We start from the raw sequence: 24,899 nt of genomic DNA, 5'->3' as shown, positions 1-24,899 counted from the left end.
ATTCCCACCATACAATTCCTGCGCGAACAACCCGATATGTACGATCTGCCCGCCTGACCGCTCAACCTGATAGCGTAGCCTGCTTGCTCGCGCGGATTTCCCGCTCTCTGAAGCTCTGGTGTGTGTGACTGCATTTACGTCCGGCTGCTAGATAGATTGCGTTCCTGTTCGCGCTGGCATTCGCGTTCGCGCTCGCCTTGTCTCGGCAAGGCTTAATCTGGAAATCAGTTGCCTGTTTGAAAAAGGCGACATTTTTAATTAATCGAGGTTGCCAGTTTCCTTGGTGTACCCTCGGACAAACTGTATAAACGTTGAATGATAAATTATTGACGTACCAACTGGTGTTGGCTTTGTGACTTATTTCATATAGTTTACATCCGTTACAATTCATACTTGTTTTCTCAAATTTGTGTGGGTTACCGCGATTAATGCTTTCGCTTACTAATCTGCTACCTACAAGATTATCATTGAATTACTTGGGTAAGTTGTGTTGGTTAACCGATGCCACTGGGTAATAGGGATACTAGGCATCTGGTGCCTTGCAAATAAACGTGGATGGGTTACTCTCACAAACAAACGCCCAGGCAAGCGTTTCTTAAGGAAATACACAAATCGTGACGGACTACTAATGAACTACGGTGCTCATATAATTTGTTTTAATAATGACTTACAAATCCTTGCTGGTGGCCGTATTCTTGGATTTTTCCGAATAAAATACACTGCACTCAAAATACGTGTCTTTTGCAAATTAATGTACAAGAAAAGAATCCTATAAACGTAAATTTCACATTTACTTCAGCATTCAAATGTATGAATATTCGCATATAATTGCCAGAAGAATAACCTATTGTTCATTGGATATGGATACCGGAAGGTTGTTAATTAGAGATATTATTTTACTAAATTAGAAACACGGGTAACATACCTATCTGTTGTGGCAGAATAATTTACCCGCGTGTCGTCCAATATACCTACATGCAAGCTGTCATACGATGTGTGTGTCTGGCTGTATGGTGAAATTACGACAGCCCATCTGTAGCAGACCAAAGTGAGAAACGTAACTTCCGGGAGTTCGCGTTCGGTGGTAGACGTTTTCTGATTCGGAATTTTGTCGCAGGAGATGTGTGGCTTATCGATGTTTTAGCATAAGCGAGACACGGTTAACTGTATATAATATATTATATATTGTTTGTTCGTTTGTTTTGGAGATATTTTAGAGGTCTATTTTTCAAGTATTAAGTAATTGCGGACGCAGTTCCGGTGCATGAATAAATTCCTTACAGTGAAAACGAGGGTTAAATCGCTTTCGAAGAGAAGGATATGTCTGACCGAGAGAGTGGAGATGACCAGCCTCAGGGGCAAAGTAAGAACTGACATCCGTCTTGTTTACTGTTTCTGAAGAAAAATGATTGGCTTTTCAGTGGAATTATTGAATTTGAGCGTCCAAAAGGCTGCATTTCATGTGTTGTTATATTGTAGACTACGTTCGTGTTGTCTGACTAATCAAGATGGCGTGGCTACAGCCCTATTTTATTTGGAGAATTTCGTTTGAAATCGCAATAATATAAGCAGCGATCACTCATTTTAAGTAGCTAATAAGGGGGCGGGTTGTGTGGGAATTTGTGGGCGAAGAATGTTTCACGGTTGTCACCGGCTTTAGTCATGAAACACGGGTACCATATCTATGTTGCTGCATATTCAGGCAAGGAAATAAAGCAATATTATAAGAAATCATTGCTTTTCAGTTTATATTGGAGATATCTACATATAAGACACCACGACACAACGTTTGGTCTTTCTTGTGGTGAAATATTTGTTGTCATTTCGGGGTTATTGAAATCTTACTGGAAAATATATTGCAGGTGATGTGAAGCTTATCAGATTTGTCACAAGTTTTTCTGAAGTTAAAGTGAGATAATTCATAATGTGAGTCTAGACACACTCGTATTTATAGCGTCATTACGAGAGTGTGCAGGCTGTTGGCGCAAAGCGTTCTTGGTATACTTGAGAAGTAGTGGAAATATTTGTTACATTGGTTGTGTAGTTTGAATTCATGTGGCCAGTGTGCACAGTATATTTGAAATGCCATCAGTCCGATAGTTTAAGTGGAGTGTAAATTTTAAAACTATAAACCATTGAAATAACTTCATAGTTACCACTGTGAGAACCTTAGGTCTCACATGGTAAATGAATTGTTTTTTTTAACTAATGATAGTTATATGATGACTTTTAAGAGGAAGGTTATTGATTCTATGAAAGAGTGCTATGACTGTTCAAATTCAACAATTCCCATCACAGTGGCAAAAAAATAACTGCTACCAGCATGGTGTTGCCAGGCTGGAAGTAGTGTATTTATGATATTTGGCAGTGTATCATGGTGGCAGTATTGTTTAAGAAAATGACAAGTGTAGTGTGCTTTGGTTGATGCTGGAGTAAGTGCTAAAACAACTGAACCTTTCTTATGGTTAAATTCTAGCAAGACACTGGCTGATGTCTGATTCTCCTTTATAAAGTTTGGCCTTTCATTTTTCCTTAAATAATGAAAGCATATTGTTAGGTTTTGAATTATATTTTTAAAATTGAACATCTTACATTGGCTAGGGGTTAGGAGACTTGTTCCTCTAATGCCTCTGAAAATAGTAATTGTCTTTGTAATGGTTTATTCATAGAGTTCACTTGACCTTCTTAAGGTCTGTGTGATTGCCTTTTATGACACTGGGACCATTGTTATGTTCTTCAATGTAAAGACTGTAGCAATGTTACTGTGTTAGATTGTCATATTGCTGACAAAATGCATATTTCATTTATTCTTGGGGGGTTAATTTTGTTTGTCGTTGCATCGATGTATGGATTTAATTGTATGTAATGTGTTTTTATAAAATGTAATGATTTTTGTATTCTAACTTTAATGGTGGGGCTTCGAATTTTTGCATCCCAGTTTTCATGGTGGGCTTAGAATTTTCTGTTATACTACCATTAATGCATAATCTGGCATAGATGACAAGTAAAATTTCTTATTTCCTATATATCTTTTACTACTATCATATTTTTATCACGTTGCCTTTGTGCTCAACTACTGCTTTCCCGTCCCTTTTACTTGTTTGTGCTATCATCATTCTTCTCTCCATATTAGAATAATCCCATCATCCTTGATTTTTCATTTCTTTATTTCTTTATTACATTCTCTTTTCTGTCATATTCCATTCTCATCCCTCTAATTTTTCTGTGCTATCATATCTATTCCCATATCTGAATGGTTGGTTTTTTCAAGAGCATAAAAGGAACTGGCATTTATTTATATGAAAATGTTTAATTGAAGTTTGACATGATGGAATTTCTCACACAAGAATTTTTTTTTATTCTGGCTGCTGCAGGTTGGCTGGAGTGGCTCCTGCATTTATATGAAAATTTTGCAGGCCTGAGTGAATGTGTTCTTTTATGTGTAATTGTTCAGTTAGTATTTCAAATAAACATGGTGTAAGCTACAAATTAAAAATGCTTGGAATTAAATGCTCATATATTTTATTGGAGAGAAATTATGTCATTATTTTCTTGTCACAGGCAAATAGATGAATGTATATTTTCAGTGAGTGGGTGGACCCATTGTTATATTCGTAATTGATAATATTTAATTTTATGTGTTTAGTTAGACAGTTATAATGCTGAGTGTTATTGCTTCTTTGAATTTTAGTGAATTTTAAGTGGTGTGAGGGACATTTTTTGTAATAAACAATTCAGGAATGTAATGTACAGGACATCATATGTCTGGAACAGTTACATCTTTGATTTAAATCTTTTAATTTAAATTTTTTTTTTTAGGATTTCCCATATGTTTGAAAGTTTTATTGACACCATCACACAGTCACATTTATAATTTTCAAAGTTTGGTTATGAATGTTCTGTCTTTTGATTTTATCATATAATAATTATAAATTTCATACCAAAGCAATACATATGAACCTTTGATATTTTTTTTTGTGACATGTTATTTAGCTTATTTTATACACCACAGGTAAGGTCGTGTCCCTTGAAAAGGGGGTAATATTTGCTGTTTTGTTTTCACTTATACCTGTTCTTTTCTGGAAAGGATTGTTAAAAGTTATTCTAGGGTATAGCTTTATTTGACAAATTGTAGCAAAATGTAGCTTCGGGAAGTCTCCAGACTGTTAAATACATTATCACAATGTACTTTGCTTGCCATTATTTTACTGGTTTAAATTTTGAAGCAATTTGGTTAACTGCCAACTAAAGCAGTATAGGACTTCTGTGAGAAAATGGATTCTGAACATCTTAATGTGACAGAAGACAGAATATTATTAACTTGAGATTTGTATATTATGTTTAACTATCTAAGATAATGATCCTCTGGGTTCTGACACTATTTAGTTTAGTGGGCAGGTACTGGTGTTTGGAGGAACATGTTGGCTTCATCATCAAGGTTGTTTGTGTATGTTCAGAAATATACTTGGTTATATAGGGAAGTTACAAGGCTGGTTGGCATGAGAGTCAATGAGAAGGGTTTCAGGAAAGAACCTATATATTTAGGTCGTTCAAAAATGATTGACACTCCCTCCATAACTCTGGAAATGTAGAATTGTCAAATGTGAACCGGTATATGTGGGAAGACATATTATAGTGCTGCCTGTGGCCATGAGATGACATTGCTGCTGCGCACAGGTCAAACAGTGCTGCGTCATTCGTGACGGTGTGCAGGTTCAGTCTTGGACAGTGTTCAGACAACATGGAAGCAGACAGTCACGAGCAACGGTGGACTGTGTGGTTTCTTTGGAGGGCAGACCATAGCCACCCTGGGTGCTCTAGGGTACACCGTGCTGCCTCATCCGCCAAACCCACCCAATCTTGCCCCTAGCGACTGCTCTATTCAATGTAATGAAAGACGTCATGCGGGGTAAGATGTTCACCTCCAATGACGAGCTTCAGGCAGTTGACCAGCAGTGGTGCCGGGATATGCCCAAAGAATGGTTTGCTGTGCAAATATGGAAACTGTGGGAATGATGGCAAAAGTGCATAGACATTGCCTGGGAATACCTCTAATATAATCTGTATGTATTTTGTTCCAATAAATGGTTATTGTGAAGAAAAAACGTTTAGTGTCAATCATTTTTTAACGCCCCAAGTAAAATGCCTTTACAGCTGGCTTTCACAGACGTGTAAGTTAGCCATAGCTGTCCTTTAGAATTTCATTGGGGTGGTGCGGAGATGATGTTGGGCTGGTAGAATGGTTTCACATTAACTACGAGTATTGTAACTGCTATATAGGAACTGAGGGTAATCCAGATGGTTTATTGGGTGCTAGTAGTATTCTGGGTAAGGGGCACCGTATAATGATTTGGATTGGCCTGCTTTAACAGCTTGGTTTGAAGGATTAGCTCAGGTAAGGTGAACACATGACTCTACCAGGTGTTAGCAGACCATAACTCAGATGGCCAGGAGGCACACACGCATGTGTGTGCACAGGGCACCCTTTTGCTCAGAAGACAATGCTTATTTGTTTTGGACTTGCATTAGTTTGCTTCTTCTGCAGTGCTGGTGAGATGTTCAGCATTTCTGATATGCTGCTTATTGTATTGAGAATAAGGTACCATCTTGTGCTTCAACCTTTAAGCTATTTATATAAATAAAAGAACATGATTTAAACGGAGCCAATAGATCGACCTCCTGAGTGTTCTGGTTATTACCTGATGCACGAATGGATCGGCGCGCTGAGTGTTTGAGAGTTAAACTATTCTCACTTTTCATAACTGGGGTCTCTTTTAAGTCTGTGTAGTCTCGCTATTGTCTCGTAGGTTCACTGCTAGTGCATTAATGTGGTTTTCTAATTATCTTAAGTATTTGGTAGTCCTCATTTTTATTTCACTGAGCAGTGTCTTCATTTGTAGATCTTCGCATATCCTGTGGTTGTTTATGTACCAAGGTACATTGAGAATGGATTGGAGAGTCTTGGAAGAACGGCCACTTTAAATTATATTTTACTGTGTTATACATTGCATAATATGTTTAATTGCACTGAATTCTTCTGCATTAGGCATGACAGAGGATGATTCTACATGATATACAGATGCCAATTGATGCCTTTATTCTTCCGGTGCTGTATGTTGATACAGAATTAGAATAAATTGATGTTGGATCTTCATTGTTCTAGACAATTTGTCTTGGTTCATCCTAGTCTGTCACACTAGTAATAGTATAAAAAATTAATAATGCCGTCCAGTGCGATTGATGCTTTTTTTTAATCTATCCTTGACATGTTTTGGTCGGAGCTACCGTCTTCAGAAGGACATACCAATACATGCGGAAACTACTATTACAATGTGATTGGTAATTATCAGTACATATAGACACTAATATTGCAATGTCATGCATATAAAATATTACCCAGAAGAAACAGAGACACCACAAAGTGGCATCTTTAGCCGTGGAAAGAGGAAGAAGTCGCTGGATGCTAGATCTGGTGAATATGATGGATGGGGGAGAATTTCATATCCCAAACTGGCAGCAAGTGTCATCATAGCATGAGCAGCATGAGCCGGTGTGTTGTCGTGAAGAAGTTGCAATCTTTTCCCAGCATTCCATGTCGCTTTTTCTTGATTTCCTCCCATAATTTTCTCATAAGGTTCTGGTAGTACTCACCAGTAATAGTGATGCCCTATTGCCCATAGTCGGTCATGATGATATCTCGCCGATCTCAGAACACGCTCAACATCACCATTCCTGATGATGGCTTGGATTTGGCATTCTTTGGTGGTGGCGAGCCTGCATGTTTCCACTACTTGCTTATTTCCTTTGTTTCGGGGTCATAATGATAGACCCAGCATTCATCCATCGTGATCAGGAGTTGAAAAATTCCACCTTTTCCTCTTGACACAACTGCAAAAGTTTCTTTGCCACATCCATCCATTGCTTTTTGGTACTGGTCTCAACAATTGTGGCACCCAACGCACAACGACCTTTGTCACGTGTAACTTGTCATAGATGATGTTGAAAACTGACCCATGGCTAATGTGGACCTCATGAACAATAGCTTTGATAGTTATGTGCCTATCAGATAGGATCAAAGATTCCACCTGTGCCACAATTCCCAGTTCCTAAGCGAGTGATGGTCTTTCACTTCTGGGTTCATCTTCGAGGTTTGTCCACAATGAAAGCACCTCTTCCACCTGGCCGCTGTGTTATATGATGGTACACCTTCCTGATACACAGTGGTCATCTTGTCGTGGATCTCCCTGGCAGACTTCCCTTGCAAATGCAAGAACTGTATCACAGCTCAAGCCTCCACTTTCTCAACCAACATTGCCATTTTGTTTCCGCCCCTTCCATTCGCTCCCTCTGTCCACTTGGAGCTGGAAAATTTGACTGTTTGGCAAGCTCTGGAAATGCTTTATCTCCTCCTATACAGAACGATATTTTGAAATTATGATTTTCTGATGGTGATTATTAAAACATTATGACTTCCCGTCATACATATTCATGGCATTGTGTTTAATTAATAAAGCACAGGGACAGTTTTACCTTACCTTTTATCCTGATTTAAAGATATATTTTGAAACACTGATCTCAGATTGTTATGATATATTCACATGACTTTGGAGCCATTCAGAATTTTGATTAATCTTTAGTTTTCATTTAATCCATAGGTCCACCAGGTGCCAAGAAATTCATGGTTCTGTGTCGCGGATGTTTCTTGACATATGACAGTGTCAGATCTCCTAAAATGCATGAAAAATGTTTGACATTGAATACGTTTAACACCACTTACTGTCTGGTAGGTGTTTGAAATTCTCATAGGCAAAATATCATTTTCTGTCCCACATAGTTTCCATGGTGTGCTTGAAAGTATGTTTGACAAATTCCATATGTGTCACGTGAACATTTTGTTTGATTTCAGTGCATAGGTAGGTGGAGAGGATATTTTGAGACTGACAGAGCTATAATAATGGGGTTAGGGTAACATTTATATTTGAAAAATTCCACTTGCTAAGAATACAACATTTCCCAGAATACAGACTGCATAAATATACTCCAGCTCTTCCTGATTGGATGACTAGCTTCATGGAGCTGAGCCCTTCTTGAGAAGTCGCCAGTTGTGCAGCCACCCACGAACTTCTCAGAATTTTATGGAACCCAAAGGTTCATTAGAGTTTTTGCAAGAGCTTTCCACTGGTCCCTATCCTTAGCCAGATGGGCCCAGTCCATACCACCCCACCCTATCTCTGTAAGATGCATTTTAATACTTTCTCTCCACCTAGATCTTGTTCCTCCTAGTGGTCTCTTTCATTATAGCTTTCTCACCAGTATTCTTTACACATGCCTCATCTCCATTCGTGCTACATGCACTGTCCATCACTTCCTCCGTGACTTGATCATTCTAATGATATTGGGTGAAGGGTACATAAGTTATGAAGCTCCTCATTATGCAGTTATCTCCAACCTCCTATCACTTCATCACTCTTTGATCCAAGTATTCTCCTTGGCACCCTGTTGTCAAACATCCTCAGTCTGTGTTCCTCCTTTAACGTCAGAGACCACGTTTCACATCCATACAGAACCACAGGCGAAATTATAGTTTGGTATATTCTAATTTTTACGGTTTTAGACAGCAGATGAGAAGACAAATGGATCTGGACTTAATGGTAGCAAGCATTATCCAAATTCAGTACCCTCTTAATTTCCTCCTGAATCAAATTTTGAATTGCTGTTCTTTCAAATATTTGAACTGTGCTACATTTTCAGAGGAACTGTTAACTATGCTTATGTCATGATTTTGCTCTGCATAGTGGTGATGAAACACCGGTCACTGTAGCACTCATTTCGGCTTGGACGCCACGATAGGATCCCTACTCGGAACACAATTTTGCAGTGGGTGGCTTCATTTCGTGCCACAGGTTCAACCTAGGTTGAACCTAACGTCATCTCGCATTGCGGTGACATTCCTTGGTCTGCACATTCGCCCGATCTTGTGCCCTGCGATTTCTTCCTTTGGGGCCATTTGAAGGTGAAGGTTTATAAACATCGACCACATACACTGGACGAGTTGAAGACAGTGATTCGAGAAGAAATCGCGGCGATTCCACCAGATATGACCGCAAGAGTGAAGAATAACTTCAGAAAATGCCTCAATGTCTGTATCAGAAGCCAAGGACGTCATATGGATAATATTGTATTCCACAAATAAACTGCATGTATTGGCGAATCTGATGGTAACAATAAAATTTGGATTTGATGAAGCCTTATGAATTTTATTTCCCTGTGAAATCCATCCATTCTTTCTGATGCACCCTGTATCAGTTCTGATGGAACTTTATCACTACCTGGCGATTTATACCTTTTCAAATTTGCAGTAGCAATTTCAGAATCAGAGGGAGTAGAATTAGGTAGTGATGGTTCAGATGCATGTATTTCTATTTGCCTAACATCACTGACCCTGTGTACATTCAGTGACAGGGAAGTAGTTCTTGCACGTATTCAAAATGTTGTGGCTGCCTGATACACTTCAGTTTTATCTCCCTCCTCAAATTTTTTTCAATAATAGAATCTTCCACTAATCCTGGTTGGGTGACACAGTCAAATTGATAAAATTTAAGAGGGAAGAGGTGGTATTTAAGTGAAATTGAGCCTGGTATTTTAGAAGATCCGACTAATAGAGACAAATGTGTTGTGGTGTAGTTAGGAAGGAACTTCATCAAGACAGTGGAAAACATGGTAATTTGAAAATTGAATCTCAAATCTGAAATGCATTGGTAGCATTGAGAAATTTATGCAGTAGTAGTAGAGCTTGGGAAAATACATTTTAAAACACGATCGGTACATTCAAAAGGAATAGTAAAATTACGAGTTGCTATCGGAAAGTTCCCGGGCTGTGGGTATTTCGGTGAAAGACAATGAGGGGGCAGGCCAAGGTCACACTTTGGAAAGCCTGTTGCATCAGTCTGCCACGTGACACCATGCTGTGAACACACATTGTTTTTACATGAATGCTTTTTCGGCTTGATGTTTCGTTTTGTGTGCAATGTATGGCAAAATCGAGCTATGTATCTGCATCAATTTTTGCACTGCAATAGAGTAACGATGTTTTGTGCATGGTCCATGCCGAGATGTTATAAGAAGAACAAGTTATTGGTGGACAGAGTTAGTTAGTGGAGTTAGTGAAATGAAGGATTGATTGTGAGTTAATGAATTCGAGACCTGCAGTTCAGTCATCATGAGTTGTTGCTGTGATAAGCTGGTAGCTGAGGCCAGGGATAGTTTGGGAAGTAAGAGGAAGGAGTATGTCCACCATTGGAAGCTGCTACCAGTGGCGACTGTAACAGACTGAGAACACTAGTCTGTGTGTGATACTGATTTGTGAAGCATAGCAACGAGTTTTATAAGTGTGCAGTAAATCCAAGTACCCATCCGAGCCTCGTCTGTAGTCTCTATATCATGTGACAGCATGTTAAGCTAAATTGGCTGTTTTATACAGAGACAAAATCTGATGGCCTAGTGATGTAACATTTATGTTATAATTCATTCATTTCCAATTAGAAAGACTGTTTCCTGTTGCAGTTGGTAACAGTTGCATCACCACATGATGTAAAATGAGTGGAAAGGAAAAGAAAGCTGCAAAAGTTGTATATTAGTCATGTAACCGATTTATGGCTAAAATTTTAACATCCTGGGCAACTTTGTATTGATACGTGTTAGTTTAGAAATGTGAAATGCGTGGCCTGATATCTCCATCACATTGCCAAGCAGCTTGGGACATATTTCACTAAACTGAATGAAATTCAGATACCAGGTGTATGTAGAAATTGAGGCTTTTGTAAGTGTACCAAGGATGAGTGAAAAATTTTTAAATGATCGTAACATATATAATTATTCTACATCTGTTAATTACCCATGAATTATATAGTAAATTCCACAAAATTGTGAAATGAGTCAGAAATCTCAAAATTTTTAAATAACATTTGGTCAGTGAGTTAGCCATTTGATAACTCTGCTTCTGCAAGGAATAATATTTTTAATGCTGGCTGCTTAAAGAAGAGTTTGATATGAAGGAAACCCATTTCTTTACATAATGCATGGAACAAATAGATCTTATTTGCTTTACTCTTGACATAATTTAGCAGCTTTGGAAAGTACTTGATGTAGTTATGCAGAAATTTATTTTGCAGCAAATGTTTCATGGTAGAGGCATAAGTTTTGATGTTTATTACAATTACATTTTTCTACCTTATTACTCTTTGAGAAGGGTGCATGTAGCAATAAACTTTTTCCTTTCGATTTCATATCTTGTCCAGTTACATAGCCAGTGGGATTTGTGGTGGACAAAGTGGTGCTGGGGCAGGTTTTCTCCGAGTACTTCGGTCTCCTCTGCCCATCTTCATTCCACCAATTGCTCCACAATCACCCTCACCTATCATCGGGCTGGTACAATAGGCCAGAAGTGGCCGCAGTACAAGGGACTTAGTCCCACCCCACTAACAATAAAAAAAATAAATAGCCAGTGCCTTATGGAAGATCACATTTTCTCGTACAGAACAGTATGTTTGAAGCATGACAGATTCATCACTCTGAATTGCCAGTTGAAAATTGTCAGCCCCTCCATTAATTTATCTCAACACATCGTTTATGGCAATAATAATTTTAAACTCTTCAGCATTTTCATAACTCAGCTATATATCTAGAAGCAAAATTGTAGAAGGTCAGTACATGCCATAGATACAACAAATTAGTAGGAACGATATGTTGCAGCATTTGTGTGTCCTTCCTCCACTCATTTTGATTCCTGTGAAGGGTAATTTGTTGGTAAAGCAGTCAGTCAGTCAGTCAGTCAGTCAGTCAGTCAGTCAGGGCACTAACTGTATGTAGTGAAACAGAATAATGTGCTGTAACAACTTTGTTGATGGAATCTGTAGGTTCAGACCATTGTTCTAGAAGTGGTTTTTCACCTAGTGGGTTTGGGAAATTATATATCGGCACTTCCCGGACCCAGTCAGGCAATATGATGCTATGTTGGTGTGGAGAAAAATACGTAGGTAAGTCAAAAATTATCCGCACTCTTGTTTTTCCAATCCATATATACAAAAGTAGGGGGTTGAACAAGTACTTCATTTTTCTACATAGTCTCCTCCCTTTTCGATGCACTTGGTCCAGCGGTCCAAAAGCTTGCGTATTCCCTCCACGAAGAAGGTTTTTGGTTGGTCGTGCAACCATCTGTGCACCGCTTCCCCCACTTCTTTGTCCGTAGAAAATCAAAAACCTTGTAAAACATCTTTGAGGGGTCCAAAGAGATGATAGTCGGAAAGGGCAAGATCTGGGCTGTAGGCAGGGTGTTCCAGCACCTCGAAACACACATGGATAATGGTTTCAACGGTCTGGCTGGCCTTGTGTGAGTGTTCATTGTCATGCAACAACAGCACTTTCTTCGACAGTAGGCCTCAGCGTTTGGTGCGAATTGCTGCCTTCAGACTGTTGGCCAGCAAATCACTGTATCTTGCACTGTTGATCGTACACCCTTTTTCCAGGTAGTCTTCCAGTATAGGCCTTTTTGAGTCCCAAAAAACGGTTAGCATCACCTTTCCCACGAAAGATTGAGTCTTGAATTTCATCTTCGTTTGCGATCCTGGGTGTTTCCACGCCATACTCTGGCTTTTGGATTCTGGCTCATAGTGATGAACCCACATATGAATTTCAGCCCCTGACACACCTTCCAACCAGAAAAATCAGATCACTATTCTTTGTTAATCATTGGTGCACACTGCTAGCAGAGCGACCATGTTTACACTGTCACAATATCAAGGAAAATGATGCGATCAAGGTAAAACTTCGATCACGTGACCACAGTAGTACCAACTCTAACAATGTATGCGTAGGAGGCAGTGTGACAAATCTAAAGATGTGTTATGGAGAAAGTGCGGATAATTTCAGACTTACCCTCGTAACAGAATATTCTGGCAGTTCTCTTTGTTTCTAAGTCAACATGTAGCAAAGGATTGTCAAGCACAACTCTCTAAATGGAAAAAATATGACATGCTTCGCTTCTAGAGCACCCATCATTCAAAGAGATGTCTCCTCTTTCTTTTTGACATTAACAGTGCGCATAAAATGCTGATATTTCTTCAGCATATCTGAAAAGAAGTTTGTACAGACCTGCTTTTTCAGGTGTTTGACAAGGATTGAAAACTTTGTGATGGATTTCCTACTTGTACTGCAAGTATACACAAAAATGCTATGTCTTCCTTCTACCACTGCAGAAACATTCCACATGTGCTGCATCAGTGGCAGTTGCTGGTGCACCCCTGTGTATGACTTTGTGTCTTCCTGCCAAGCACTCATGACATTTAGCTCTCTGTTGGTTTTGTATGATGGAACCTGGGTTCATAAGCTTTCCTTCATGAGACTATATGCTCACTATGATGTTTCCCAACAAAAACTGGAACTTGTCAGTAACTGTCATTATGCCTGTCTGCTTGAAGCTTGAAATGTGCACTCTTTCTTTGCCCAAAAGTATGGTCTGTCTGAGTGCATGCAGTGACAGTACTACCATTGCATGCATTAGATATATCGTCAAATCTAAGGGAGTTTCTGATCGTAAATGCTGCTGTGTTACTGAAGGAAGTTTGTACTGGATTTTGCAATAGTGTGTGATATATGCATGTTAACAACTCTTAACTCATTGCCAACTAATAGTGTCTCCTGGATATGGTTGGCTACTCTGTCCAATACCCGAACCATGTTTACTAGAAATTTTATCTCTCATATTGTGTTACCATTTTATCATAATCAGCAGAAGTCAGCCTCAAGTGTTACCATCCTCCCTGAATGCTCCTGCATCTCCCCAAATCCTTTAGGAGAATTGCAAACTCAAGCCAAGGCGGCAGCTACGTCAGTGTATAATAAATTTCCCGAGCCCCCTCCCCTGGAACTGTACAATTTGGAGACAGCGGTGGGAATAGCCAAAGAGAGTTGGCTGGCGGAGTGTAGAAGTATTGTGTAACTACCCACCCCTAGTCGCTACGGCAGTACAGTAGCAATCATTACCCTAGTTCAATCCCTTCTTAATTTCCTCCTGAATCAGGTTTCGATCCGTTATCATTGTTCCCAGATATCTGAACTCTGCCACATTTTCAAAAAATCTATTTCCTATCTTTATGTCATGATTTTGCTCCACATTTTTGGTGATGAGACAGCAACATATACTTAGATTTCTCTGTGTTTACTTCTAGACTAACCTCTGTACTTGCGTCAATTAAAGTTTTTATGTTTCTCTGTATGGCTTCTATATTATCACCTAATAGATTCAGATCATCGGCACGGACCAACAGCTGATTTGTTCCAAATGATTTCACTTCCACCTGCTTTTCCTGAGCCTTCCTAATGGCATATTCTAAAGCAGGGGTCTTCAAACTTTTCAAACTGTGGGCCACGTTAGGTAATTCAGCACTTTCAATGGGCCGGATAAAATTAGAAATTAATAACTCTAGGTATATGAATGATGGAACTCTTTTTGCATTCTTAAAATCTGATTAAGTTGAGGTTCAAATTTTGAAACGCTAATCATAAGTAGCGACTTTAAAAATATTCATTGGATAAATTTGCCCTGTATTTCGACTTGATGTACTTCATCTGGGAAAAAGTTTGTTCACACAGATATGTTGTCCCAAAAATGGAGATAAATTTGGAAATTGCTTAGAGTTCGGAAATTTATAAAATTTGATAAAATTTCCTTCCTTGTATTTGTCTTTAATATGATAATCTCCTAACAAAATTTTCATAGGTTACTTCAGGAATTTATCAACTACATGTTCCAGTTCTTCATATAGTCTATCTTTAAGTCATCAATTTTATCTTGTGTGGGGTGTGAACATTCGTAACAATTATATCACACCAGCGACCTCTTAGTATTATACCTGTATATGATATCCTATCACTAACGAACTCTACCCTCGTAACTGCTGATAATTCTCTTATGTATGAAAAAACCTGTACCCAATTTATGATTTTCATTCCCCTTTCAATAGAAAAATGTATAGTCTCCTGCTGGTGCGATGCCACCTCCGTCCCATCTGACCTCCTGTAATCCCGCAAAATCTAACTTACATTTTAATATTTCTTCTGCCACTGCCCTGATAATACTGGCAGACACATTAGAAATTTAAATAGTAGCTATTATTTCCACTTTACCACTGTACCCACCATTTTTCCCCATGTAGAGTTTGTAAGGGTTTCTTGATTTAACATGCACTTTGTGAATGACATCAGATGCAACAAAAGTTAAAAAAAAATTTCCCCATCATTGTATACATACTGCACACTACTGCTTTTCACCACCCAGTTGTATACAAATATTTCAAAATAAACAGTTTTCACAGATGAGCCCACCAGTGGCACAATCCTGTAAACATTACATCATGAAGTCATTGTTTAAGCACATTATCAGCAATGGAAATTTGCTGTCAGAAATTCATTGCTGCCCAGTGTTCAGTCCTATAACTCTTAATACACAGACACATGATCTTCTCTATGCTCAAATACAGGAACCCTTGAAATATGCAATTCCCACCCTAGCCGCAGTTTCCACAGATAACCTTCTCTGTTGATCTACACTTATATACATTAAATCATGATTTCACTGAAGATATATTTTATTAGCAATGGGATTTTATTTTCTGGCAGAGGTTGAGACTGCAGTGTGACCCGCAACCAGTTTTGTGACTGCCTTCTATTTCTTACATCCTAGGCTCTTATTTTTGTAGATTTGAAGAAAGATTTCATCTTTAGCCCTTGAGAAATTTGGTAAACTTTGAAAAGTCCTGTACACTACATGTCTACCAAAATTTCATACTTTGTTACTAATTGATCTAGAAGGAAACAGCGTGATTCTATGGTTATTAGATTTTTTGCAGTTGAATGACTTAAGGTGGTTATTACGTGCAGTTGTTGTTCATGTGCATCAGTTGATTCATCAGCATCATTGTGATTATATTTTAATAATGTAAAACTATTGCTGACATGGGGTCGATTCAGCCTCTAACAGAAATGAGTACCAGGAATTTTCCTTGGGGGTAAAGTGCAGCAGGCACGTAAGGCTGACAACCTCACTGCCATCTTTGAGCCGATTGTCTATATAATGTGGGAGCCTCAAGGTCTCACAACCCTATGGGCTTCCTAGGCCTGTTACAGGGATAGTTTTTCTTCTTTTTTAACTATTGCTAGTATTTTTGGTGCACACAATAATGTGGTTGGTTGAGGTCCTGAAGGTCGTGGGTTCGAGTCCCGATGAAGTGAAATTTTTCAGTTTACCTAATCATTCCAGGTGCACCATGGCCCTGGGGTCGACTCAACCTCTAAGAGAAATGATTACCAGGAATCTTCCTGGGGGCAAGGGGCGGCTGGCGAATTAGGCTGACAACCTTACCACCATCTGTGAGCTGGTTGTCTAGAGAAAATGTGGGAGCCTCTACATCTCAAAAACCTATAGGCCTTCACGGCCTGTTACAGGGATACCTTTATCTTTTACCTTTTACTGCTAGTATTTATTGACTTTCCATACTATGGGCACAAGATTTTCAGAGACCGTAATACATTTTTTATGTCTGATGATGAAGGACAGTGGAATCTGTGTGACTCATTTTGACAATGTAACTTTTTGTTTCACAGGTAAATATCATGGTCAGGCGGGAGGTCTGGAAACTGGCGGAAGCTCAGACTTTGATTCTGGTGAGTGTGTATGCAAAATTTTCAGATACATTTATGTATATATGTGTATGAGTATACAAGGTCGGGCAAATAAGTTTTTAGACGATTTTTTAAAAATGTATTCTAAAAAGCTGCAGATATTAGTAGACCAACATTTTTCAAAATAAAGTCCCTCCAGTTCTTTACAATGTTCCCAGTTCTTCGGCCATGGTTCAGAACAGTTTTTAAAAACCTGAACAGGAATGTACACAGTGTGTCCAGGTTCTGTTAGGACTGTGTTCATTAAAAATACAAGACGTGAATTCTTTTCAAAATTTCACTCTTTTTATTCAAAATAGTCTCCATTTGAATCGGTACATAGCTGGAATTGATTGAAAAGTTTTCGAAAACGGTCACTGTACTCCTTTTGTGGAATTGCATTTAAAACTGCTGTAGATTCCCTTTGAATCTCCTGGATGGTGTCGTGATGGTCTGCTTTCATTGCCAAATTAACTTTTGGGAACAACCAGAAATCTGCTGGAGCGAAATCTGGTGAATATGGAGGATGATAAAGGACTGTGATCCCTTTTGTGGCCAAAAAATCGTGCATGATCTTTGATTTGTGGGGTGGAGCATTGTCGTGAAGGAGTGACCAGGAACCTTGCTTTCGATATTCAGGTTGAATTCGAAGAATTCTCGCCCATAAACGAAGGAGGACTCCGAGATGATAATCAGAATCCACTGTTTGACCTTCTGGCAGAAATTCCTTGTGAGTGATTACTCGGCTCTTTTGCATGCACACTTTCTTTGTTTCGGCTGGCTTCTTTGGGCTCAACCATGCTGCAATCTGCTGATTTGTGATAGGCTCATATTGAAAACGCCTTGTCTTATCACCAGTAACAATTGATTTTGTAAATTTTGTATCACTTTAGGCCGACCGTAACATGTCTTTTCAGTGTTCCACTCTGGCATGTTTTTCATCACCTGACAGCGCGTAGAGTACAAACCGCGCACAGATCTTTCATTTGCCTAAATTCTCGGTCAAAATTTAATGCAGAGTACTTCTTGGTATTCAAGCTCCTCGATGAGTCTTGCAGAAACACATCTGTCTGCTGCAAGGATTTCGCTCTCTTTTTTCACATTTTCTTCAGTGCGACTTGTTCTTGGCTTTGATGCACGTGGAGTGTCTTCAATTTGCCCCTTGCCGTCACGAAATACAGCATACCATCGAAAAATGTTTGAGCGACTCAAACAATCATTATCGTACACGCTTTCCATAATTTCATATGCTTCTCCGGCTCTTTTGCCTGACTTCAAACAATATTTTATGTTGGCTCTCTGTTCAACCGCCACTGTCCGGCGAGCGTCAGAACAGTACTGTTACATACAGGGTCGGAACACATGATGCAGCGATGCTTGCGCTTTGAAATTATAGACAGCCACAGTTGAAACTTCAAGATTCTTAATGCCGCAACTCGCCAGTAGATGGCATTGCAGGACAAAATTAAAAAAAAAAGAGTCCTAACGAATCCTGGATACACCGTGTATCATTTTTTTTTTCACAGATGATTTAGTGTCCTCACTGTCCAAGAAACGCTTTCCTTTCAGCACATTCTTGAGTTCTGGAAGCAGCCAGAGGTCGGCTGGAGCCAAGTAAGGAGAGTATGGTGGAAGATCTGTGCCTTTTCCTGCTAAATACTGCAATACTCTGAAGCCAAGAATGAGCTGGCATGTTGTGATGAATCAGTGAGCGATCTGTCCACAACTCTCCTCGCATGCGCCTCACAGCATCAATAAGCCTTTTCAGCATCTTCACATGGAATGTGTGATTAACAGTGGTCCCTTCGGGTACAGATTCAAAATAGATGATACCCCTCTGTTTGAAAAACAAATGAACATTTTATTTTTTGTAGAATTTGAGGTTTTCACAGCCGTCTCTATGAAGAATGCCGTCTTATGTGATGTTCCTCCGAAATGTCACTTCCACAAGATCTACATGGCACCGCATCCCAAAAGACGGCATTCCTCAACAGTTTTTGGTGTTAGACTTTGACTTCTCTGGCCTGGGTATTCACCATAAACTGTTTTTAGCATCAGTAGCATTTCACTTGCCAATTTCTGCAGTTCATTACTAAAATTCACGTTCGCTGTCCAGTCATACTTTCCATTTTCACATCTGGAAAATTTTGATGACACACAATGCTCTGACGTGCTACTGTGCAGCGAATACTGAACACAGCTTGTCCAGAATTTGAATGTGGGTTCTGTCTTGTTAAGTCACTTGACATTCCAGGCAACAGTGTTGCTAGATCGCCTGGTGTGATGTTAGAAACGAGCCTTGAAACTTATTTGCCAGACCTTGTATGTACGCACACACACCATATTTGCAGTTATCGCTGGCATTCTTATAATTATGCATATATACCAGTTTCTCTGCTTCATTGATTGGTGAATATTCACTTTACGTCTCAAATAGTGAATAATAGGTTTTCATTATTGAATTCTCTTTAGTTGAACACAATTATTTTGGATTCTGAATATTGGTAACGGATGACTGTTGAACATCAGTGATGCATACAAGCTGTAAAATTCTTTAGTGGCATTCTGAGATCAGTGAAGTACCGCTTCTTTTTACTAGAATTTTCTAGAGTTAAATGTAGAAAGGGTTCTTAAACTTTTTTATGCCCCCTCCCCTTTTAGTAATCCAAACTTTATTGCCCTTTTTCCCCCCCATTATATCACCAGATTGCTTTATAATGGCCAGGTCAGTGGTTGTATTGTTACACAACACAAAAGCAATACTAAAAATAAGTAACAGGAACCCATAGGTGGTGTAAATGTAAATGTGTCAAATAGTTACCTCCTTAATGAGGTGCTTACACCTACATCTATGAAGACAGATTTTGAATCTCTTTTCAGTGTTCTATAATCCTGCCCTAAGATGATCCTTGACATTCACAAGGTGTGTCTGACACTTAGGCTTAATGTATATTAAGACAAACAACTCTAATTCATGGAGATAAGATGCTGCAAACACCAAGAGAAGATGAATTGCTAATTCTGCCACGACCAGTTATTCATTTCTAAACGTTACCCAGAGTCATACATTTTTATTCTGTAATACCAGTTGAAGAATCCTATCACTCGACAGTTCAGCTAACTTTTTTCTGGACAGTCAGTGAAAGGTGTTGTGTTTCCTCTGATGTTTATATTGAAACGCTGGCTTATGCAGTTATGTTTTGCTATATCCCAGTCAGTAGGAAAATATTTCTCTAACTGGTTTACCTAGGTGGTTAGATGTGTGAGGGTAACGGGTTAATGACTGCCAGACCCATTTCAATTTATTCAGTGGAATCACTTAGCTGTGAAAACGTATCACTCTTTCAGCTTACACAGTTTTGTTTTCAGATTGAGAAATTAATCATTCATTAGCATTTTCGTCTTGGAGAAATGTATATAACTCACTGAGTTAAAAATCTCATGTAAGAAAGGCTGCATAGTCTGTTTTTTTCTTTTGTGGTACAGCTTGGGTTTATTTCCGTCAAAAATAATTTCCCTTTTTTCAGTTCGTCAATCTTTGCAACATTCTTCCTCTCGATTATCCAATCTCCATGTGAAGGCGTTCATCATGGTTGAATCCCATAGCTACAGAGTTTTAAAAGAGCTGCAAATTTAGCATCAGGCTGCTAATGAAATTCAGTACAGTAACTCTTTCTTATAAGTCTTCATTAAGTTCAGGAGACAGTTTCGTAGCATCCACTGCTTCTTTATGAATGATGCAGCAGCATTATTAAAATTTTTTGTTGTTTGGCCTAAGAGCCTTTGTTCCTTGTCTGTCATTTCAGCAGTGTCACCTGTACATGAAGCAACACAGTTAGTCTACGACACTTCATATGCTGTGAAGAATACATTTGATTTTGCAAAAATGTCTTTACATGTAGTTCTTCCTTCCAGTGGCTGGCAAAACTGTAGGTCTCCCGGGGCATGATACATAGGAGGTTGTCCTAAATTGGAGATGTTGGTTGAGTCAAGTCGAGTTGCAAATGTGGGCCTTTTTTTTTTTAATTTTTCTAACAGCTGTTCACTTGTGTCATCACAGATTTCCCTTATTTGCTTACCAACAGTGGTTTTGCTGGAGGCATGAATTTGAGTTCATTGGCATGCTTCTTGCCTTGCAATATATCTGTTATTTTAATTGCCTCAGGCATGATAAGGGACTCACTCCTTTTGTGAGGCTTTTTGGTTTTATGATTGTGATCCCTCTTGTGATGCTTGGAGTATCTTTTTTTGTATTGTGTGTTGTTCATTCAACTTACTTCTGGCAGAGGCTTTTCAGTTTCCTCTGAAGAAACTCGGTAGGCTTGTTTTTAAACTGTGAATCTTTGTAGCCATATGTCTCTTCAATTTTCCATGTTGTGTACTATCATTAGCCAATATTTCAGAGCAAAGTAAATATTGTGAGTTCGCTCACTGTCAGTGGTGAAATAAATAAATCCGTGTTCAAGATAATTTTCTTGATATTGCCTCTTCTTTCTGCTGTTAAATTCTCCAGCTCTAATACTTCATGCAGTAATATTTGATTCTTCTCTAGTACTTGTTGCTGAGATAGTGGCAGAAACATTTTCTGATGTTAGATGTCAGTACACCATGTATGTACACAAGTTCACAACACACTTGACTGGATGAGAGGTTTGGCATTGAGAATATAATGTGAAATATAGGAGACTATAAAGACGTGACAACTGCTAGAGTAAGGCTACTATAAGCAGAGACTTAGCCCGTCATACAGGCTAGACTGAGATTGTCGGAAATTCAGATAAGGCAATCACATTGAAAGTAAACATTCAGCAAAATTCAAGCTGTCACAGTCTTTCAAAGTAAATAACTCTTACAGGATATCAAACAGATGTTTCTTTATTTGCCCTCCCTAAAATTAACATTTTGTACCCCTCCAAGGGAGTGTATCCCACAATTTAAGAACCCCTGATGTAGAATATAGTAAAACTCTCACGAGATTTCAAAGTTATCCTTGTGGAGAATCTTCAGCACATGATATCCTTCTGCACTTACTTGTACAGCTGTGAATGCACCTGGTACGAAGTTCATTTTAGTGTGGTACCAGCATGTGTGCAACTGCAGTGAGAGAGCCGAATGGGTGGGAATAACTTTTTTACTTATAATCTCTTCTCAAGGGACCGCCTCGGTGGTTCGGTGGTCAGAGTTCCTGGCTACAGATCCAGAGTTCCTGGGCTCGATTCCCGGCGCTACCAGATTTTCTGAGAAGTAGTTGGTCCGGAACAGGGTCCACTCGGCCTCGTGAGGATAATTGAGGAGCTACGTGAATTAAAAAGTAGTGGCTGTGGTCTATAAAACCGAAATTAATGGCCGTGGGGTTCCGTTGCGCTGACCACGCCACACTCTCTATCTGCAAAAAGTTGGCACTAAGTTCGTGGACAAGTGGCGGTCACTCTGTCGTTATAGTTCGCTTGTGGACTACAGGCCATGGAGTTTGTTTTTGTTTATCTGTTCCTGAGACTCTTCAACACGGATAATGTATTGTGTCACTGTGGAAAGTATGTGTTGTAATTAGTTGCTGAGTGTTAATCAGTAGATTTTAATGTATTGTTGAATGTGTTTCTCATTGGAAAATGTGGAGTTGTAATCTTGAAAATGTTATTGTAACTGTATATTCATGTAAAATCATTGACTAATACATTATATTTATGAGCTAATAATTTGTGGTTTGAGATGTTACTGCATGACATTGAAGGTGCCATTTGGTGTGTGGACAGGAAAGGAATAATAAGATAGAAAGCAGTCCTGCACCAGAAATTTGCTCTCATACTTACAGGCTTCACATTGACTTTGAGTGAATACTCAGATATTTCAGAATGGAAGACTGGACACAGATATATATATAAAGGTGAAGTTATGCATGTACTGAAACGCATACACATTGTGAAGCTGTATAGGGCAGTATGGGTTATAGCTCGAAGCATTCATAATCTCAGCACAAGACTTACTTTACTGGTCATCTTTATGCCTCAGCTGCTTTACCTCAGGGAAATAGCTTCAGATACTAATTGTATAGGAGACTGGGTGGACCCTGGTGCTAATCTGGACGCAAAGTCAGGAATGAAACCCCAGTTGTACAACCCATAGCCCCTTCTCTGTACTAACTGAACTATTCTGGCTTCTGGCTCTGGTTCAAACATGGAATACTAGTGATCCCCATCATATTTAAGGTTTAGGATATATAACCTAATATTTCTAACATATTAATGAAAGAAAATTGAAAGTGTTAACTCTTTCCACTTTATCATTAGCAGGCCCCGGTTCTTTCTTTCTTTGTATCCTATTCCATGCCCATAAATATATAAATTCCGGAGATGAGCTGCTGGTTACAGAAATGTAACTTCTATGGGTCATATTTTGTAATTTGTTGTCATTTTTATGTTTTTAGGTAATTTTTTCAGTTTGGGGTTAATTTTTCGGTAAATGTTTTGACTTTTAACCATATTTTTTGTCCATTTTAGGGAATTTTTCTTCATATGTTTTCAGAAATATGAATAATATGCAAGTAAATTGTTTTTTCTCTTTCTCATGCCTCTAAAAAGGCAGCCTGCAGCAGCACCCCAAATACCTGCTACCACAGTATGCATTAATAAGTTGTAATAATGTCCTGCCCTTTCCGTTCATGTTGCAGAAAGTGCTGACATTACATATCATAAAATATTCGAAGCTGGCAGCATGGTACGTCTAAAGTTTGCTGCAGTTTGTTTGCATAGCATGTACTTTTTTTGAGAATTATTTCTGACAGAACAGTTAATTTTTGCAGTCACAGTTAGGCAGACAGAAATCAATAGAGCTGAGCCGTTAATACCTGATCCTAGCCCTTTAGAGGTTGAAAGTGCTATTGCAAAATTGAAATGGTATAAATCGCCAGGTAGTGATCAAATTCCAGAAGAACTTATTCAAGCAGGAGGCGAAATATTACGTTCTAAGATCCACAATCTAATTACTTCTATTTGGCATAAGGAAAAATTGCCTGATCAGTGGAAGGAGTCTATTATTGTACCAGTTCACAAGAAGGGTGATAAAACTGACTGTAGTAATTATCAGGGGATATCACTGCTGTCAACTTCATACAGAATCTTGTCCAATATTCTTCTCTCAAGGTTAAGTCCATACATAGATGAAATTATTGGGGATCTTCAGTGTGGGTTTCGACATAATAGATCAACTACAGATCAGATCTTTTGCATTCATCAAATAGTGGAGAAAAAATGGGAGTACGATTAGATAGTACATCAGCTATTCATAGACTTCAAGAAAGCCTATGGTTCAGTTAGGAGGGAAGTTTTGTACAATATTCTGATAGAGTTTGGGATACCCATGAAACTAGTTAGGGTGATTAAAATGTGTTTAAACGAAATGTATAGTAAAGCCCGTGTAAGTAAACATCTGTCTGATAAATTTCATATCCAGAATGGTCTAAAACAAGGAGATGATTTATCACCACTCCTTTTCAACTTTGCTTTAGAATATGCCATTAGGAAGGTCCAGGGAAACCAATTGGGACTGAAATTAAATGGGACACATCAGATGGTCGTCTATAGCAATGATGATGTGAATCTACTGGCTGATAATGTAGACACCATAAAGAAAAACACGAACTTTAATTGACGCAATTGGAGGTTGGTCTAGAAGTAAACACAGAGAAAACTAAATATATATTGCTGTCTCGTCACCAAAATCATGACATAGATAGGAAACAGATGTTTTGAAAATGTAGCACAGTTCATATATTTGGGAAAAATAATAACAGTTCAAAACCTGATTCAGGAGGAAATTAAGAGGAGATTGAACTTGGGTAATGCTTGCTGCCATTCAGTCCAGAACATTTCGTCTTCTTGTCTGTTGTCCAAGAACATAAAAATTAGAATATACAGAACTATAATTTTGCCCGTGGTTCTGTATGGGTGTGAAACTTGGTATGTGACATTAAGGGAGGAACATAGACTGAGGGTGTTTGAGAACAAGGTATAATTAGAATGATCAAGTCAAGGAAGATGTGGTGGGCAGGGCATGTAGCACGAATGGGGGAGACGAATGCGTATAGGATATTGGTGGGAAAGCCAGAAGGAAAGAGACCACTAGGAAAACGAAGACGAAAGTGGGTGGACACTATTAAAATGGATCTTAGAGAGATAGGATTGGAT

The 24,899-nt window shown here is 38.8% G+C and overlaps 1 protein-coding gene across 3 annotated transcripts in view; it reads left to right on the top strand.

Annotated features, from left to right (window-relative positions):
- The first annotated feature begins 1,070 nt into the window (after window positions 1–1,070).
- Window positions 1,071–24,899, top strand: part of LOC111867354 (transcriptional activator protein Pur-beta) — a 149,253-nt gene continuing 125,424 nt past the window's right edge. For all 3 annotated transcript variants that reach the window (XM_023857134.2, XM_023857133.2, XM_023857135.2), the window contains exons 1-2: window positions 1,071–1,363; window positions 16,660–16,719. In XM_023857134.2, the coding sequence (XP_023712902.1) occupies window positions 1,321–1,363; window positions 16,660–16,719 (103 nt within the window). In that variant the 5' untranslated portion in view covers window positions 1,071–1,320. The remainder of the gene's footprint in view (window positions 1,364–16,659; window positions 16,720–24,899) is intronic.

Source organism: Cryptotermes secundus, unplaced genomic scaffold (assembly GCF_002891405.2).
Source record: "Cryptotermes secundus unplaced genomic scaffold, Csec_1.0 scaffold65, whole genome shotgun sequence".
Classification (NCBI taxonomy): Eukaryota; Metazoa; Arthropoda; class Insecta; order Blattodea; family Kalotermitidae; genus Cryptotermes; species Cryptotermes secundus.
Note: the sequence above shows the minus strand (reverse complement) of the source record. Positions and strands in the feature narration are given on the sequence as shown.